This window comes from Otolemur garnettii, unplaced genomic scaffold, assembly GCF_000181295.1.
Source record: "Otolemur garnettii isolate 467f Iridium unplaced genomic scaffold, OtoGar3 scaffold00002, whole genome shotgun sequence".
NCBI classification, from domain to species: domain Eukaryota; kingdom Metazoa; phylum Chordata; class Mammalia; order Primates; family Galagidae; genus Otolemur; species Otolemur garnettii.
Genome location: NW_003852397.1, coordinates 24004888 through 24024030, shown reverse-complemented (window position 1 = coordinate 24024030; position 19143 = coordinate 24004888). Strand labels below are relative to the sequence as shown.

General features: G+C 39.1%; 1 protein-coding gene across 2 annotated transcripts in view; it reads right to left on the bottom strand.

Annotated features, from left to right (window-relative positions):
* Positions 1-19143, bottom strand: part of LAMA2 (laminin subunit alpha 2) — a 614120-nt gene that overhangs the window by 19119 nt on the left and 575858 nt on the right. For both annotated transcript variants that reach the window (XM_003781659.1, XM_003781660.1), the window contains 5 exons: positions 16316-16436; positions 13691-13867; positions 9202-9350; positions 3720-3896; positions 3330-3498 (listed from right to left, as the gene is read on the bottom strand). In XM_003781659.1, coding sequence (XP_003781707.1) covers positions 3330-3498; positions 3720-3896; positions 9202-9350; positions 13691-13867; positions 16316-16436 — 793 coding nt within the window. The remainder of the gene's footprint in view (positions 1-3329; positions 3499-3719; positions 3897-9201; positions 9351-13690; positions 13868-16315; positions 16437-19143) is intronic.

Here is a 19143-nt window from a genome sequence, read left to right as displayed (position 1 = left end):
AAAAAAAAAAAAAAAAAAAGAGAAAGAAAACACATTCTGGAGTCTAGTAAACACATGCTTTTAAGGGGTGAGAGGGAAAAAAACAGCATGATCATTAACCTTCCCTTGCTGGGGAAAGATCCAACTAAGTCCTCATTACAAAAGAACTGAGGAAACATCCTGCAATCCACGTGGCAGGTCACAAGAACACCTTAGAAGGAAATTAACTTTGGGAGCTCATCCCCACATGACTGATAGCCTTTCACATGCTAGTGGGGTAACCTTAGGTATTTTCTTTTCTGAGACAGAGCTAATAATACTTCCATAAATATAAATAAATGTAAATAAAATAATACCTTGGGGGTATCAAATGCAATAAGGGATCTAAAATGCCTCGCAGAGTGCTGGGTACATACTAGTTACTCAGTGAATGCAGGGATTCTTCACAGATGTGAAGAATGGATGTGCTGCTTCTAATTTTCAAAGAAATACCACGTGCATTATCCCATTTGATTTTCATAGTATCTCCACGTGATAGGCAAGACAGGTGTGATATCTATATTTTACAGAGGATGAGATGACGCTTGGAATAATGAATAATGATTATTTGGTTTCTCATTTAATGAATATTTCTAGTGACGAGGAGTATATTTCCCTATGGAACAACCAATTCCATCGTGAAAACTAAGGAAAAGAATGAGATATTCAAGGTTTTTCAAAATCTGCACTAAAGATAACACATCCTATTATTTGCATAAATTATTAACATGACACGTGGGCTGTAAAGAGTGTAGGGAGGCTGTCGTTGACTCACTGGGGCTCAGAATGTAAACTGGTGCAACTTGTGGAAAAAGCAATCTGGATGTATGTGGAAAAGCTTACACTGGGCTTGGTGGCTAACACCTGTAATTCTAGTGATTTGGGAAGCTGAGGTGAGTAGATTGCTTGAGCTCAGGTGTTTGACCAACCTGAGCAAGAGCCAGACCCTGTCTCTACGAAAAACAGAAAAATTAGCTGGGTGTGGTGGTAGGTACCTATAGTCCTGGCTACTCAGGAGGTGAAGGCAAAAGGATTACTTATTTAAGCCCAAGAGTTTGAGGTTGATGTGAGCTGTGATGCTCTGACACACTACCCAGGGCAATAGACTGAGACTCTGTCTTAAAAAATATAAATAAATAAATAATAAAATAAATAAATATATGAAATAAAATGAAAAGCTTAGATATAGTCATCTACTGACCTGAAAATTAATCTATGAATCTGTTCTAAAAAAAAACTGGAAAGTATGAAAATATTTGATGCACAAAGGTTCATTAGAGTATGGTGTCTAATAGTGAAAAATTGAAAACACTTTAGCCCAAATGAGCTATAAAAAGTGGGAAAAATTGCAACGTCAGAGTGTACTAGTCAGGGGCTAGACTTTGGAGCCAGATCCACTGGGTTAAAATTTCTGCTGTGGGCTTGGCACCTGTTTTCAGTGGTTAGGGCACCAGCCATGCACACCGAGGCAGGTGGGTTCGAACCCAGCCTGGGCCTGTTAAATAACAATGACATCTGCAACAACAACAAAAAAAGCTGGAGTTGTGGCGGGCGCCTGTAGTCCCAGGTACTTGGGAGGCTGAGGCAAGAGAATGACTAAAACCCAAGAGTTTGAGGTTGCTGTGAGCTGTGACTCCACAGCACTCTTCTCAGGGCAACATAAGGAGACTCTGCCTCAAAAATAAATAAATAAATAAAAATTCCTAGTCAGCTGTTCACTAGCTATGAAAGTAGATTAGTTACTTAAACCACCTAATTCCAATTAACTAAAAATAAAATGACAATTTTTATTATATCTACAAATATAAATAAAAATCTTTAAGGTATCTTCCAGCTCTAATGTTCTGAGAGTTGTTCTAAGGACATGCACTATATTGAATGGAAACTGTTTGGCCAGTAGCTGGCACATGGTAAGCACTTGAAAGCAGTAATTATTATCATTAATATGTAGTAATCGTGCCATTTATTTAATACTTAGTATATGCCAGGCCTTTAACTAACATCGTCTTTTAAAATCCTAATAATAACTTGTATGAATATTACTAACTAACTAATATTACTAATATTAACTAACATCGTCTTTTAAAATCCTAATAATAACTTGTATGAATATTTTAGTGATGAGGAAACTGACAAATAGATTATGTAAGCAGCTCTCCCAACTTCACACAGGGGTAGGTTAGAGCGCTGGGATTGGAGCTCAGAAGTCTGACTTCAGAGTCCACATTCTACTCCAGCATACCCAGCTCCAGCATCATAAAGGGTTTTGTTTCTCTGTGTGTGTGCGCATGGGTATATATGTAATATGAAATCATATTACACACACACATTCACAATGTTTACATTTTAATTGTGTATTACTACAATTATAATTGTGTATTTCTAAAACCAGGGTACTATATTATATGAGGTTTGAAAATTAAGTTCACAAACTCATTCTAGAAAAACTGCTGCACAGCTCATGGCTGAACATCATTATACTCACCTTCCAAGGGCTCCAATGCCAGGGCCTCGTCCCCCCTTAAAGCAATTTTGGAACTCTTTTTGTGGAAGGACCATCGAGTTGTCATTGTACAAACAATTAAGTTTGTAAACTTGCCACCATGCGTGTACATTGGCAGCACTGTACAAACTACTTGATAATGCTTATAGCCTTGGTATCTCAGTGTCCACAGCTGTGTTTGTGTCATCCTGTGGTGGTGTCTTGCTCTGTGATGTTCATTGTTGATGTGTGTTTTGTGTGCTGTTTCAATGATAGCTCTGATGGACATTCCAGAAAAAGAGCTCCACAACTGCCTTGAAGGGTGGACTAGGTGTCACCCAGTACTCTCCGTACCTAGCATGCCAAGAGGAGTACTTCACAGGTGATTGTAGTGACCGTCAGCCAGGAGGTATGTGTGGCACTTTTTCTAGGACCAGTTCATGAACTTAATTGGCAGACCTGGTATTTGTGGTTCAGAGTCTGCTACGTGAAGTGTTACTAAAAGGGACTAAAATTAATATGGTTGCCTCTGTGTAGTGGGGTCATAGGTGGTTTTCAGTCTTGATTCGGGATATTTCTATGTTTTCCAACTTTTCAAATGAAAATGTATCAAGTACTATTTTATGAAGAGAAAAATTAAAGGCAAACATACACATATATAAATAAAAGTAATCCAACAAAGATGTGAGGATAAGTTTTCTTACAGACAGGTTGCCCTTCCTCCAACTCTAGCAGTGGAGGACATTAGGTATCCTGAATACCTTTCCTTCTGAAAATGATTCAAAGTGCAGGGTAAAAATCAGAAAGCAATAGGAATGTGAAGACTCACATGTGCCAGGACCGGGGTGGGAGTAGGGAAGGCTGGGGTGGGCACCGGCACAGGCTGGGTAACTATTTCAGCTGGGATGGCTCCATTTTCATCTTCACGGGGTTTCTGAAGGGCACAGCGACCAATGTCTGCATTTTTGAAGGATACAGGCTGTGCAAAGTCCATAGGGCTAAGAGAAGATAGTTGAAATGTATTTTAAAACTTTTCATGGACTTGCTTCTTTACAAGTAAATCAGATTCCCTACCTGTTTTAAAGACCATTGGGGCAATTTTCTAAATCTAATTTGAAGATCTTCCTCCTTTTCTTCTCCACCCCTGTGGTCTTGGGGAGTGTAGATACATACACCAAACAAAACGGTAACAGCAAAAAAAATTAGGAGGTTGACTTACACAGAGTTAATAACAAGATTCCATATGCAGCCCTCAAAAGGAGGAACATTTCTGAGTGGGGATGGCTGGAATTCCGGTGGAGCGCCCCCAACGAACAGCTTTTTAACTTCGATCGCCTGTTCCACCGTCAGGTTTTGCCTGTGCCTTTTGTCTTCATCGACTTGAACAGTAAAGATGCTGAGAAAACACGTAAAATAAAGGAGTAAAAATCACACCGGGTTCAATACAGTTGAAAAGCAAACATCCCATGTCCTCAATACTACGCTGAAACTAGTACATCAGCAACTAGGGGCCCATGGGAGAGAAAAACACAGTTAAATTCATGAAGGGGTAAGGGGAGGGGACTGTGTGAGTCCCCCCTAACACGTGCAATGCAGGGGTATGTGGCATGTCTCCTGGGTGAAGACTCAGCCACACTCAAACTTTGCCTTACAAATGCAAACACCGTAGCCTAATCGTAGGTACCCTCCTAGTACTCTGAAATAAAAATTAGGAGAGAAAAAAATCAAATCATGTTCTCCCACCTTTCACCTTTCCCTCTCACAGCTTGTAAGTGAACCCAAATGGAATGATTAGGACGCCACACTAAGCAAATGTTCTCATGGCTCAGGATCCTGTCTCCTGTCCAGAGCCTCCCTCATTCACGCGCCCTGAAAGTTTACTGAAACCGGGCAAGGGTGTAGCTGCAACATTAGCCCCTGGCGGAGATGACAGCAGTAACAGGCGGCCCAACACACAGCCTGTAAGAACGGAGGCTTCTGTGCTGTGTAATAATGTCTAATGGTATCAGGATCAGCGGGTTTAGCACAGCATGGGGTCACATTTTGTTTGGCTCTTTATTTCTTGGTTTGTGCGGGCTATTATCTTCTTGCTGGGGGACAAACTGTACTCCTGAGAGCTTAGAGTGCAGGAATCAACAGCAAACACTTACAGCACAGTTTTATAAAGAATGTAGCTGCCGGCTTTTGAATAGAAGAGGCAGGCAATAATACCGTGTTAATTGTTCCCTGCAATGATTTTCCTTAGTGGCTGTTTCATTAATTTCCCTAATTTGCTTATGAGAGATAACTCACACACTGCTAATTGAGAACCTCACGCTACTTATTCATGGCAATCCTTAGATCCCGGGGCAAAGACTCAGAAGGAGACAAAGAGTTCTGATGATGAAAATGACTAAAGGCATTTTCTCTTTTGTTCTAGAAGCAGGTTTTGAGCTTCGGTCCCAACAGTCATGGTGGTGCTATGAATCATAAGTATTAGTCACCAGCCTGAACAAGGATCATGAATGAATTACTGAAAAGTTACTTCATATCTGGGGAGAAAACCAAAGTACTGGGGTGGGGGGGGAACTCAGTCCTAAAGGCCATCTTACTTGATACTATACGGAAGAAAAAACCACAGGTGGAACTGTAAACAAAAGCAGGGCAAAGCAGAAACGGATCCACTTTGGGGTACTTCAAAAGTAAGAGAATGGAAGGAAAGACTGATTTCACTAGGTCCCCAAATGTCACCATTCTGGGGTAGCAGAAGGGGTCAGATTTGGTTTCAAAGGGAAGATGGGGGAAACGACATACTGGGTTTTTGTGTGGGTTTTTTGTTTGTTTGCTTGCTTATTTGTTTTCCTTTTTTTAAGCCAGACTCTGGAAACATGTGTTGGCAAAATCAGGAGGTTCCGCTTCCTTGCTAAGAGTGTTGGTGGTTTTAAGAGACTTTCAGAAAACCACTCCCTTCTGGGTATGTGTGACTCACTGCAAAGCCTCTCCCCTCACACCTTTTTTCACCCTTTGGCTAAAAGTAGTCTCTTATTAACATGATGTAACAGTGCTTCTGAGGGTTTTAATGGGGGTGTTAAGGTACTATTAAAGATTATCCAAGGACAGTAAATCTCTGCTCTTGATTAGATTTTTAAAGAGCCGGAGGTCTCCCTCTTGCTGTTGTGGACTCCCTCTTCAAGGACCACTGTGGTCCTTCATTACGAGATCACAGGGTGGTGATGCAGATATGGGCTTTCTGAAGGAACAGGCTGGAATAAAGGACTGGTTTGGAAGCTTACTAGCTGTGTGACCTTGGCCAAGTTATTTATCATGCCCTGTTTCTTTCATTCATTTATGAAGGGGAGATTAAAAACACCTACTCCAAGGGAGGAAAACACTCATTAAGGGATTGCCCTGAAGCCATATTACTTAATATGGGAATTGTTGGAAAACTCTAGATGGATCCTATTTATATTTTACATTCCAGAAACATCAAATCTAGATCATTTATTTAGTTCTTCTATAGAGAAAATTAGTACCAGCATGTCCATTATCATTCTGGTATGTTTCCAGTTTTTTTTTTTCTATGTGCAAAATACTGTATTGAACATTGCATTACTATTAATATATTAATATTACTATAGGTCAACTGTACATACATGTTTTTTCCCACAGTTTCAATGGTTGATTCTTAGATTTTCATAATTAAATATTTTATTACTTACATTCTGTTTCCTGTTTGTTTGGAATATTAGTCCAAGTTTTTTTTTGTTTGTTTTTTTTTTAAGCCATGACCAATTGGACTGCACGTGTAGAGGAAGATATTAAGAGAAATAAGTCCCCTGATATTGGCCATTTAAATGGAAAATACAACCTAATTTTTTTTTTTGCTTTTGCAGTTTTGGCCGGGGGCCAACTTTGAACCCGCCATCCCCAGTATATGAGGCCATCCCCAGTATACGTGGCTGGTGCCTTACACCTTAAGCCACAGGCGCTGCCCCTAAAAATTTTTTTTATTGGACATATTTTGGATGGCAAGAAAGAAAATATTTGGGCTGCAGTGTCCACATTGTGATCTCCTTCTGGAAGCCTCAGATTACTGGGAAGATATCTTAAACTCTCAGCTTATTCAGCAGCCTCAGAGGAATTCAGCTCTGCTGGTTATCTGATTTGCCTAAGCAACTATTTCAGGTCCTTAGGGGGGTGGATGCTTCTGTCCAGGTGGAACTGCTGGCCACTGAGGTGGAGTCCAGAAGAATCCCAGGGCAAAGCAGATAGAAGAGGCAGGAGTCACTGGAGAACCAGGAAATCAGACACCAATGTGACTCAAAGATTTTTCCAGGGAAAATGGTAGAAAAGTAGAGAGACTAAGGGAGAAGGGGTGAAGAGAGGCAGGGGTGAGACAGGAAGAACATCTTGAGAGGTGTGGCCCCCAATGTGGGAAAAGGGAGATGATTTTATGAGGTGGTATGAAGTTATCCTTCTATCTAGAGTTTTAGGGAAAGAAATGATGATTACCAGGTATACTCTGAACAGTCTTGGGAAAAAGCAAATGTTTCCAAATTTTTAATAGCATATCATAATCAACCTGATATAATTTTCATAATATAAATCTTTAAGTTCACAATAAAGGATAAGAATTAATAGTTGGATGTGCATAGATAGTGGTCTATAAATAAAATATATCTCATTAAAAACCTGGCTCTGGTATTTATATTAGAGTATGTGATTCTGGGCAAGTTAGTTAATATTTTCTCATCTGTGAAGAAAGAATATTAATCCAGCTCTCACCTACATTTAGAGTGATTAAAAGACAGAATCTTCGTTTAGTACTTGATACATAATGCCGTGGAACAGGGATAGGAAGCATTAAAAACGTTTCTGGGTGAAGTTCTTACGGTCATTGGTGATCTTTTGTTAATCTGTTTAATGTAGATGGTGATTGTGTTTTGAACTTAGAGTGTTGAAAGAGCCATCATGGTAGCAAATGTGTTCTTGTTCTGGCACAGAGTTCAGTGTCTACACACTAATATACCCAATGCATTATCCTGTAATTAACAGTGAATGGCAAAACTGTTTGTCTATATTGCTAATTAACTGAATGACCAGTTTTCAGTGATGTACTGTACACCCATCTTAATCAAATAAAGGTTGGATTGATGGTCAACAGCTGTGAAGTTGGCATAATAAAATGCCCTTCTTGAGGAAACACCTGCTCAAAGGACACCTTAGCACAACACTGGGGAATTTTCATAATCCTTTCCCTACAAACTAAGACGTTTGGGGTGCTTTTTGGTTGACTGTATTTCTCCAATCTGCATTTTCCTATTGAAATTCTTTAATGTTTAGATGTTTTTAAAAGGCCTTTTCAAAATGAAAAGGATTAAAGTTTGGCAAAGGGCCTAAAATCCAGTCTAAAGGACAAGGAGAATCAGTATTCTACAGCATTCCCTGAGATTCAAATGAGAAAATTCAGTCTGCATGTCTCCTCAGAGACCACGACTCCAATATCTGGCTATTGGATTAGTAAAAGTTCTTAGTTTGTCCAAATATTGATCCTTCATTTGTCTTGATCATGATTTACAGGCATCTCAGTTAGAAGACACTCCGTGTGAGTGCTTGGTATCCATTCAGACCACAACCTCCCGCTCTGTAAGATAATAATGCAATGATCTGAGGAAAGTTTTATTGTTTACTTAGACGTAGAGGGTAAGAAATTTTTATTACTTCTCTGTTATCCACCTGAGGATAATTAGAAAATATAAATCTTTAACGAAGTGCGTCTTGCTACTCACCCACACTCATTGCATGAACACGTGTTCTCTGTGTTTTGAGATTTCATCAGATTTGATTTCCAGTTCTTTTCTGCATCTTCAATCTAATAAATGGATTTCTGGTGGGGAGGTCTGAGGCCCCTGAAGTCCCTGGGCTTTTGTTTTCTTATGTTTCTAATTGTCCTACTAAACTAATTACCTCTCTGAGTTGTCATACAATATTTGAATGAAAAATACAGATGACTTTCCCAATAAAGCAAGTATCAAATATTGCTGCATTCTAAAGAAATGAGAAATCAGTCTGTGCACTCACTATTAAGGCCAATTCTCTGGCTCAGGGCTGAGGGTAAGTGCTCTGGGGGATTTGAGGGGAGGTGACCTCCAAGAGCTGATGGCAGGGCAGAGGTATTTCCCTTGATTCTGATCTTTCCGGAAGCCACTCTGCAAGGACCCTGACTACCTTGGGAAGGAGACAGGGACAAGGTGGGTGTGCAATTACCAGGCCCAGTAGGTCCCGCAGCTGTAACCATGCTCCATGTCTGTGACAGGTTTCTAAGCAGCTTCCCTAACTGCTCTGGAACCTGAATGAAACGGCAGCTGCCAAAGGCTGCTGGCTCCAGCTGAGCTGTTCTGCGTGTTTCCTGGTGTCTGTACCTTATCAGGGAAGAGAGTACCTGGGAGGGGTGGAGGGAGGGATTTGTCTTATCTTACAGCTTCAGAGGATGCATTTGGTTTTTCCAAAGGTGGCGGGAACCGTATAGAATAAAAATGTTAAGAGTAGAACTCCTCAGGGCCCAGGTAAATGAGGTGCCAAAGTATGAAATGTAAAGAGGAGGAAATTAAGGCACTTCATCGTTTTGCAATGCACGGTACATCCACACACACCGAGGTCCGGGCAGAGACTGAAGCTAACAATGGAAGTAACAGCAGTAAGTGCTCTGCTGCTATAGTTACCCTCTGGATCTCTCCACGTGAACGGAGTGTTCTCTCCCATCATGAAACAGACTTGGCTCTGGTTTGATGACAATTTTCCTCATTGTTCGTGTCCCGGTGGAGAGATGCACCTCCAGACGGCCCTTGTTGAGGAATATTGCGTAGTAGGTCTGCAATAGCACATGGGTGTTGAAGATTAAACAGGCATCTCAGTTACGCCTGAGCTTTAGGGATTCCCTGACACAACCTCAGATTTGTCTACTCTGGGATCTTTGCTGAGAAGTTAAGACAGAACTCAAATTAATGAAAAAAAAAAAGTCCCAACAATCCCATGTATCACTGGGCAAGAGACATGAATAGAACTTTCTCTAAAGAAGACAGATGAATAGCTACCAAACATACGAAAAAATGCTCATTGTCCTTAATCATCAGAGAAATGCAAATCAAAACTCCCCTGAGATAACACCTAACCTCTGTGAGAATGGCCCACATCACAATGTCTCAAAGCTGCAGATGCTGGCGTGGATGTGGAGAGAAGGGAACACTTTTACACTGCTGGTAGGACTGCAAACTAATACAACCTTTTAAGAAGAAAGTATGAAGAACCCTCAAAGAACTCAAACCAGACCTTCCATTTGATCCTGCAATCCCATTACTAAGCATCTATCCAAAAGAAAAAAAAATCCTTTTATCATAAACACATTTGGACTAGACTGTTTATTGCTGCTCAATTTATAATCACCAAAATGTGGAAACAGCCTAAATGCCCCCCAACCCAGGAATGGATTAACAAGCTGTGGTATATGTATACCATGGAATACTATTCAGGCACTAAAAAAGATGGAGACTTTAGGGTGGTGCCTGTAGCTCAAGGAGTAGGGTGTCTGCCCCATATGTGTAGGGTGGTGGGTTCAAACCCAGCCCCAGCCAAAAAAAAAAAAAAAAAAGATGGAGACTTTACATTTTTTTGTATTGACCTGGATGGAGATGGAATATAGGAAGAGTCTTATTAAAGCACCACAAGAACGGAGAAACAAGAATCCAATGTACTCTATTCTAATAGGAGGGCAGCTTATGAGCTAATACAAAGCAGGGGGTAGGGGAATGAGCAAGTGGGTAGAGGGAGGGACAGAGGGCAATGGAGCATCATGGTGTATAGCACACTTCTTGGAGGTGGGACACAATTATAAGAAGGACTTTATCTAACAAATGCAATCAGTCTTTGTACCCTCAATGAATCCCAAACAATAAAAAATAATAATAAAAACAACAACATAAAACACCCTCATTTACCCAGTCAGAAAAAAATTTTTTTAAACAGAGTTTTTGAGCAGTTGGAAATATCTTCTTGATTGTTTAGCATTTTTGCTTGTTAGACAATGTGGAAAGTGGATTTAGCAGTTCTCTGCATAGCAGATTTGTGAGGCTGACAGTAACAACTGTGCTTACACTGGTCCTCTAACTTACAAAACGCATCAGGAAACAAAGGGTGTCAACAAAATCCCTCTCCCGTATATTCACCAGTGGACAGCCAGCTTGTGCAAATCAGGTCTGACTCTCCAACTCGTGGCATTTTGAGTGTTTAGACTTCAATTTGTTCTGTGAGCTGGTGGAATAGATAGCTATCACAAACATGTAACTTGTCTCCCACACTTAGAAAGAAGAAAGACAATTTTTCATCCACAAACATGCCTGCTCTCTTCTCGCTGCGGTTACCATAGCAACCAGTATGGCTTCAATATCTGATTATGAACCCCAGGGAGCTTGAATGCAGTCCTGGTACCCCAAGTGGAGCCACCTTCCCTTCCTTTCTCGTTGAGTAGTAGGGCACTGCGATGCAGGGATCACTCAGCCCTCCATGACTCATCTGCGGTGGTGGAGACGCTTTCAACCAAACATCATCATGTTTCTGATAATTTACTCAATCACGGGGGTGGCTACATCCGCTGCAAAACATTCTGCAGATCTGGATTAGCACTCACTATCTGTCAAAGGGGCAACCGCAAACTACTCACTCAGTGAAAAATTTCTTACCTGACTGAGATCTCAAACTCATTTAGCAGAAAATAATTACAATGAACCCCAAGCGTATCAGAACTGTTAATCTGAAATATAAAATGCAGGCAGTCCCCAGGTTTGTTCTTAAGTTGAATTTGTATGTAAGTTGGAACAGGGGCATCTACCCATTACCTGCAATAGCCTCTGTTGGTAAGTGTGAGTTAGTTGTACCTAAGTTGGATGTTTGTAAGTTGGGGACTGCCCATATGTCAATTTAGCCAGCATTTTTTCTACCAAGGAGAGAAACTATTAAAATGTTGTTTCCTCTTTGAGATAGCATTGACTATAAGAGTTTAAAAACTAGACCTCATTGCCATTAAAATGTTGATACATCAAAATGGCAGCTTACTTTGTACCATAGTACTTAAAATTTTTCTCATTTTAGTTGTTTTACTAGGAAAATGTTTTATTTTTAAAAACTATCCTGAAAGCTAGTGATTCACATCCTGTTTCTGTGGTCCTGATGAAGAGAAATTTGGAGCCAGTAAGAGTTGCTTAATTTTTGGCAATGGCCAAGGAGTCAAACATCCTTTAGTGAGAATATAAATGTCTTAACACAATAACTAAGTAAATGTGGTGACGGCTCTATGTACTCTATTCTAGTAGAGTGTTAACCAGTTTGATGGAAGTATTTCAAATTGTATATAAAACCAGCACACTGTACCCCATAACTGCATTCATGTACACAGCTATGATTTAATAAAAAAATACTTAGGGTTATACATGCTAAACTTTGTTTAATTGATAATTCAGCATAATCAAACACTTTATTAAAAGAAAACCATATGTCAGAATGTTTGAACTGGTCCTCTTAGCTCCTCATTTGTAATAGTGAGAAAATAATTTTATTTTTCAGGATTCAAGGACAAAGAATTTAAGAAGGATTTGTATTTAATATTCTATGTTGTATTTATTCAGTGATTATATGCAGTAAGAAATAAACACATTTCTCCCTTCTTCAAAAAATATTTTTGTTACAACTATTTGATACATTCCTCACAAAATAAGTGACCTTCATATATGTAAATTAGGAAGCTATGTCACCACTACAATAAAATATCTATAAACCTATCACCTGATTTCAGAAACAATACTATTGCTTCTCCCATAAGTTAATTTATCATCTGTCTTCCTGTTTCTCCACCTCAGAGGCAACATAAATATTATGTCTATTATTCCCTTCATTTAAAAAAATTATTTTTGAAACTTCACTTATATGTTGTTTGCGCTACTTGTTTTAAACATCTGTAAAAATGGTATCATATAGTATGTAGGGCATTTTTCATTTCGATTTGTTCTCTTTTCACCAATGTTGTTATGTTTAGTTCTAATTTATTTCTTCTTACTATTGTTTATCTCATGTGAAAATGACACAGTGTGCTTCTCTGTTCTCTAGCTGGTAAGCAGTTGGGTTGTTTCTAGTTATTCTCCTATTATAAAGAATATTGCTGGGGAGGGCAGACGGGGAGGGGAGGGGGGTGGGTGGAGGGAGGCTGATTGGAGGGATCGCTTCTGTGGTTTATCTTACAAGGGTACAAGTGAATCTTTCTAAGAATAGAATATAAACGTCTTAATAAATAACTAAGAAAATGCCATAAAGGCTATATTAACCAGTTTGATGAAAATATTTCAAATTGTTTATGAAAACACCACACTGTACCCCATGATTGCATTAATGTATACAGCTATCATTTAATTTAAAAAAGTAAAAAAAAAAAAAGAATATTGCTGTAAACATTCCTGTACATGTCTCATGAGGCACATGTTTTGAGAGTTTGGGTTTACACCTGGGAGTGGAATTGCTGGCTTTTAAGGTACACACACATTCAGCTTTATAAGAAAATGCCAAATATTTTTCCAAAGTAGCTATAGAAATTTATTCTTTTTATCAACAATGATTAATAGTTACCTTTTATTCATATCTTTCCAATACTTGGTATGATCATATTCCTAAAAGTTTCATCATTCTATTGGGTATAAAATCTAGTGTTATGTAAAGCTACATTTCTCTCATTACACATGAGAATGAACATTTTAAAAATATATTTTTTAGCCAATCATGTTTCCTTTTCTGTGAAACATCTGTTAAAATCTTCTGTCCATTGTTATCTATATTTCTTGTATTTTTCTTATAGCTGTGAAAGAGTACACTTTATATCCTGGTTACTAATTTTTTGTAGGTTTTATGTACTGTAAGTTTCCAAGCTAAGGCTTGTTTTTGTATTGTTAGATGACTAAAGTTTTTTTTTTTTTTTTTTTTTTTTTGCAGTTTTTGGCTGGGGTTGGATTTGAATCTGCCACCTCCAGCATATGGGGCCAGCGCCCTACTCCTTAGAATGGTGGCCAAGATGAAACTAGAAAGAATTGATGCAAACCTAAAAAATATCAAAGCAATTTAATGGTTTTATAAGCCTTAGGGAAAATACTTCATGAACTGGGTGTGAGTGGGTACCTGTCCAGTCTGCCTCCGTTTTCTCCTGGGTGGTGCTGGTGTCCCTCCACTGCCCAAGAGAATGATCCCAGACTCATTCTTGGTGCTGAAGGACAGGTTGATTTCCGTTCCTACGTCAAGTGGCACAGGGGAGAGTTCTACAAAACCAGGCTTGGGGAAGCTCACGGTGTATACGTTCTGCAGGTAACAGGAAAGAAGAGAAAGAATCATCAGAAATGAAAGTTTAGTTTCTCATTTACCCTCTTGATGCAGTCAGTGTGAGTATGAAATACACTGTGGTTTCAGAAAGCATGAAACCCCCATGGTTACATGCAGAACCCAAAAGCAGAGGAGATACCGTTTCCAGTAATAACGTCAACTCTTCTGAGCATTTTCAGTTAAAATCAAAATTATGGCCTCTCCTTTTATTCTAGAACTCTTCATGTAAAATACAGAAGATCATCATTTTCTTTTGGCTTAAGCAAAGATTTAAACCAAACTGACACACAGGTAGGTATGTGTCTACCAATCTCCCTACGCCTCCCTTGAAAACACTGTAATTAATTCCTTCAATACACTCTGTCAATGAATTCCGTTTTACAGAGGAGTCCAACTATGGTCTACGTCTTCATTCTTCCCCAGTGATATGCTAAAGGTTAAGCTGTTCATTCCTATCAAAATTATAAATATACTCTACAATATGTTAAAAAAATCAAAACTTAAACTGTAAAAATAAATAAAACAAATGTTTTATAGTCCAATTTTTTCTAAAAATTAAAATAACATCCTTGTCCTTGCTAGATTATAAAATTAAACAGCTGCATTGTAAACAGCAAAAAATTGCAAAATAGAATCAGCCTCAGCTCCCACAGTCTTAAAGCCGTACAGATGTATGTAGCCTTCATCCATCCGTTTATTTCATCTTTCACGGCATTACTCTCTTCCTCCCTCTATTTAAACTGAATCTTGATAGAGATGTTCATTTCTAATGTCTTTTTTTGCTTACATACGTGGAGGCTGTCCCTGCCCATAAACATAGATCATTAGCACTTTTAATGGCCGGAGGACTTTCCCCTGTATGGATGTGCTAGCATTTATTTAAGTGAGCCCATATAGCTGGGCATTTAAAGGGCTTAAAATATTCATTTTTATAAGTCCTAGATTTTGCCAGAGTAAAAGCAAGAAATCCTTTAATGTAGGCTATTTCCCACCCCCACTCCCCCACAGTGTTTCAAGTCCAGTTAAATGGCATAAGGGTTAGTAAAATGCATAATCTATTTTCTTTTCCAATTTTCAAATCATGGAGTTTTAGATAGTTTCGATAAAACCACTGTGTAGACTTTTCAATATTTATCCACATCAAATTTCTGCCTCATATTTTAGTTGCAAAATAATTCTTGTTTAATGGAAACTGCCTTTACAGAATCAGCATTTCCATGCATAGACGCTATTCATTTTCTGGATAGTCTTCTAGCAGCATGTATGTGTCTTTTGAATGTGGATGAGAGTTGGGCTTTGAAGATTAAAACTCTCAGTAAAACTTTCTTTAAGAAGCCAGTACAGATCCTTAAGAGTTTCATTCTTTAAGTGTTTCCCTTTTCCTTCTACCCAGGCTTCACAGGGTGGGTGTCTATAACCAATTCTAACTTGGAGCCTGTAGCTATGAACAATGAAGACTCAGAAGGTTCTGTCCCACTCTTTAAGCCTCCATCACTTGGGTGGCAGATTCACTTTTTCTTTCTTTCAATTCCTCCTTCCATCCCCTGAATTCTACCGGAACACTTTAAGATAATTTTAACTGGAGAAAGCTGCCAAAATGAGTAATCGCACCATAGCAGGGTAATTAAAAAATTGGAAGTATGATAGATTTAATATTTTCTTTTGAACAATAAGCTCATCACTATTGAGAGCCCATAAAATCCTTAGTAATATTTGCTGTTTACCACTGGCTCTTGTGTATAGATATTTTAAGAGTGCACAGCCCAGACTTGAGTCTATCTCACATATGGGTCAGTCTTGATTGAAGGGTCAGTGCAAAACAGTCAGGTGGAATCAGGCTGCCACCGGCTGCTTTAGCAAGAAAAGAAGAGATACCGGGAATATGCCAGCAAGGGACTTGGCAGCCATATGAGACATGAGTCTTTGCAGAATTGGATGCTACAGGTCCCAATCTATGTTACTTCAAAGACAAGGGGGCTAGAATCCAAAGCTATACACGAGTGATTATGGTATAGATTACTACTTGATGTTTGTGTAAACTCCAACACATTCCAGAAAAAAAAATAAGGTTTCTAATAAAGCTATATACAATAAACAATAGTAAAATAAATTTAAAGTAGGTGACAAAAAAGAGGAAAAGGGACAGGAAGAGAGAAAGAGAAAAGAGATTAATATTAAAGATACATGCCTTAAAGGGCTTTAAATGCGAATAGTTGAATCACAATTTTGGGTCTTCATAATATCATTTCCATCATGGTAATTTATAGAATGGTTCCATCTTGCTTTATTATTTATGCATAGCTAAAGACTAAAGTCAGTAGAAATTTGAAATATATTAACCAAAGCTTGATCCCTGTAAGGGCACCGACAGTATGAAAGTGAAATCTGATAGGAATGTGTTTAGGGAACCATTAAAAACACACCAACCTCCAGTGAGCATCCTTTGGTAACACCAACATAATCAGGGCTGCTGAGTATATTGTATGGAGTTCTTGAAATTTCAATATCTTTGAGACAGCCGGAATATTTCTTCAGGTTTACTTCTGGCCTGTTGAATAATCAAATGGAGAACAAAAGCGGTATCATTAGGGTAATGGCAATGTACTCTCTGCCTACCAGGAGGAAGCCAGATGGAGCAGACACACAGGCAGGTACATCACAGACATCAAAGTGTGCACACATGTAACCGGCGACTCTGCCTCCCATTATCTGCCGCTTGGTCTACGTGGATGTTACCACCACCTGCAGCAGTTGTTCCCCTTTTTAACCTAGTTGTTCCCCTTTTTAACATTAAACACAAGGTACAGGAATTAACTAATTTCTTGCTGATGCTATGCTGATGCGTACTGAAAGAGTTTCCTTTTTCTAGTGAACAGCAGGTGATTATGTAGGCAGCATGATCAGACTACATGCAAAAGGTAAAATCTTACCCAAGATTTAGGGAAAAAAAAAATCTGAAAATGCTAATTTTGAAAAGAAAATATATCTTTCATGGATACCTTTTTTGCGGGGCAGCTGACGAATAAGATAATATCTCTTAAAAGCTTTTAAGTAAAAGCAAAACCCAAGGGATATTCTTTTGGATTTCATAGAATAAAAATAAATATTTTATTATGATTATTGTTTTTTTTTTTTTTTGCGGTTTTTGGCTGGGGCTGAGTTTGCACCCGCCACCTCCGACATATGGGGCCAGCGCCCTTCTCCTTTGAACCACAGTCACCGCCCAAAATAAATATTTTAAATTAGCCTTACAGATTGACCCCAAAGTCCGTATTCTATACAACAACCAAATGCAAAGAATATGCATTTCATTTTCCAATAAGGTTGAAAAATGGCTTGTACCCAAACTACTCGCTTTGCTCACTACTTCTTCAAATAGGGCGAACATGCCCACAGCTTAGAGAAGTCTTTGCCCTTGAGTCCAGACGTTGCTTTGATTTACTATTGGATGTGGTGCAAGTGATCTGACTTCTCAAACATTCCGCGCTGTTTTACGTGAAAGAGTTAAGATAGTAACAACATCAACGTTATCAAGTTGTGATGTTTGGATAACTTAACGAATAGCAGAGCATACAGAAGCGCTCAGTAAACATCAGCTAGCAGGACATGGGTGCTGATGATACTTCTTCAGCTACAATAGTACCGTCCAGTAGAACTTCCTTTGATGATAGGTAAGTTCTGCTTTGCACTGTCCAAATCAGTAGTTGCCAGACACAACCGTTGTCTGTCCCAATGAGAAACTGAATATTTATTGTTATTGAATGGTATTTAATTTACATGTGAATAGCCACTGTGGCTAGTATTTACTATTTTGAACAGTAAAAGTACATAGGAATGAAAAGGCAATTCTTCTTTGTGCAACTGTAAAAACTGTCCAATCAACACCAAAATATTGTGCTTGATAGGGCAATGATTAATTCTCTCCTCATTATCTCATGATGCCAAGTTTCTCTTTTTTTATCTTAATGAAAAACACATGGCATGAGGAAAAACAGGTGGGCGAGCAAATTAGAGCCTGGCAGTGGCTATCAGGTGATTAATTTCATGTCAGGTATCTGTTCTGGTTTGGTTTTTTTTTCCTTCTCTTTCTCTGTCTTTATGGAGCTTCTTTATTTTTATTGATAAGTGTTCCTTGTTCCAAAGGTTTTCCTTCCATTTGGTCTTTTGCTTCTTATGAAGAACATGGATCTTGCTTATAATTTTTTTTGTCTCAAGCAAAGAGAACTGTCAATTTCAATCCCAGTGTTCACCTGCTTCCATAGTTTTCTTTAAGGGAAGAGAGAGTTATCATAATTTTTTTCAGAGGTCTTGTTAATAAAGCAACCCCCTCCTACAAATTGTATAGGTCATTGTTTCATGGAAATGCAAAGATCCATTTCAAAAGAGCAAGCTTAGCAAGCTCGGCATTACGAAAATCACAGAGGCCAAACAGTCACATACAGTGATCATACTCCTCGTGGTTACCTAGGTCTCTGGTCTCTGCTTCTTGAGGGTCACCATGCAAAAGTGAAATTACTAAGCTACACGGTGCCCTCTCAGAGTTTCATTAACATATATTTCCGTGAAAGCCAATCTTTGTCTTTTAGCTATCTCAGGAAACATAGTATGACTTGTCTCCTAACTGTACCATGATAAAACAATGTGGTTCATCCCCCCTTTTCATATTCTAGTTTCTGATATTGAAATCTGCCCTTTGCTTTAAAATCTTCCTGGATCAATTCAGCTTCATTTTCTCCTTTTCAGAAATTTGGCATAGCTAGGCTCTGAGATGCCAAAACACCGGGTTTTAGATTTAGCCAGAGTGTGCAGCCCTTCACGCCTCTGGGATTTGATCAGGCACTTACGGAGGCCTGCCACACACAGCTTTCATGCTAATGCCTGTCTGCAAGTAAGAATTAAGATGCTCCTGAGAAGCCAGGGAAGCCAGCAAACTTCTTCACCTTCAATGCAAACTCTTGTTTTAAGTATGGTAGTTCCAGAGATTCCTTCCATCTGCCTCAGAGCTAATTTTAAATAAACCCGGCAATAAATAAGGAGCATTAGCGAGAGGTGCAAAGGCCGTGTACATGTTTGTGTATTTGCAGGCCTGCAGAAAGCAACAAGGCAGTGGCGAGCATTCAAGAGCACGGGGTGATCATTCAGCGGACAGTATGGTACTAGGGATGCCAGAGCCTGGGGTTCAACCCAGTAGACTGGACCATGTCCCCAAACTTGACCAGCTGCCCTTTGCGTGTGTGCTGCTGGTCACCAGGGGT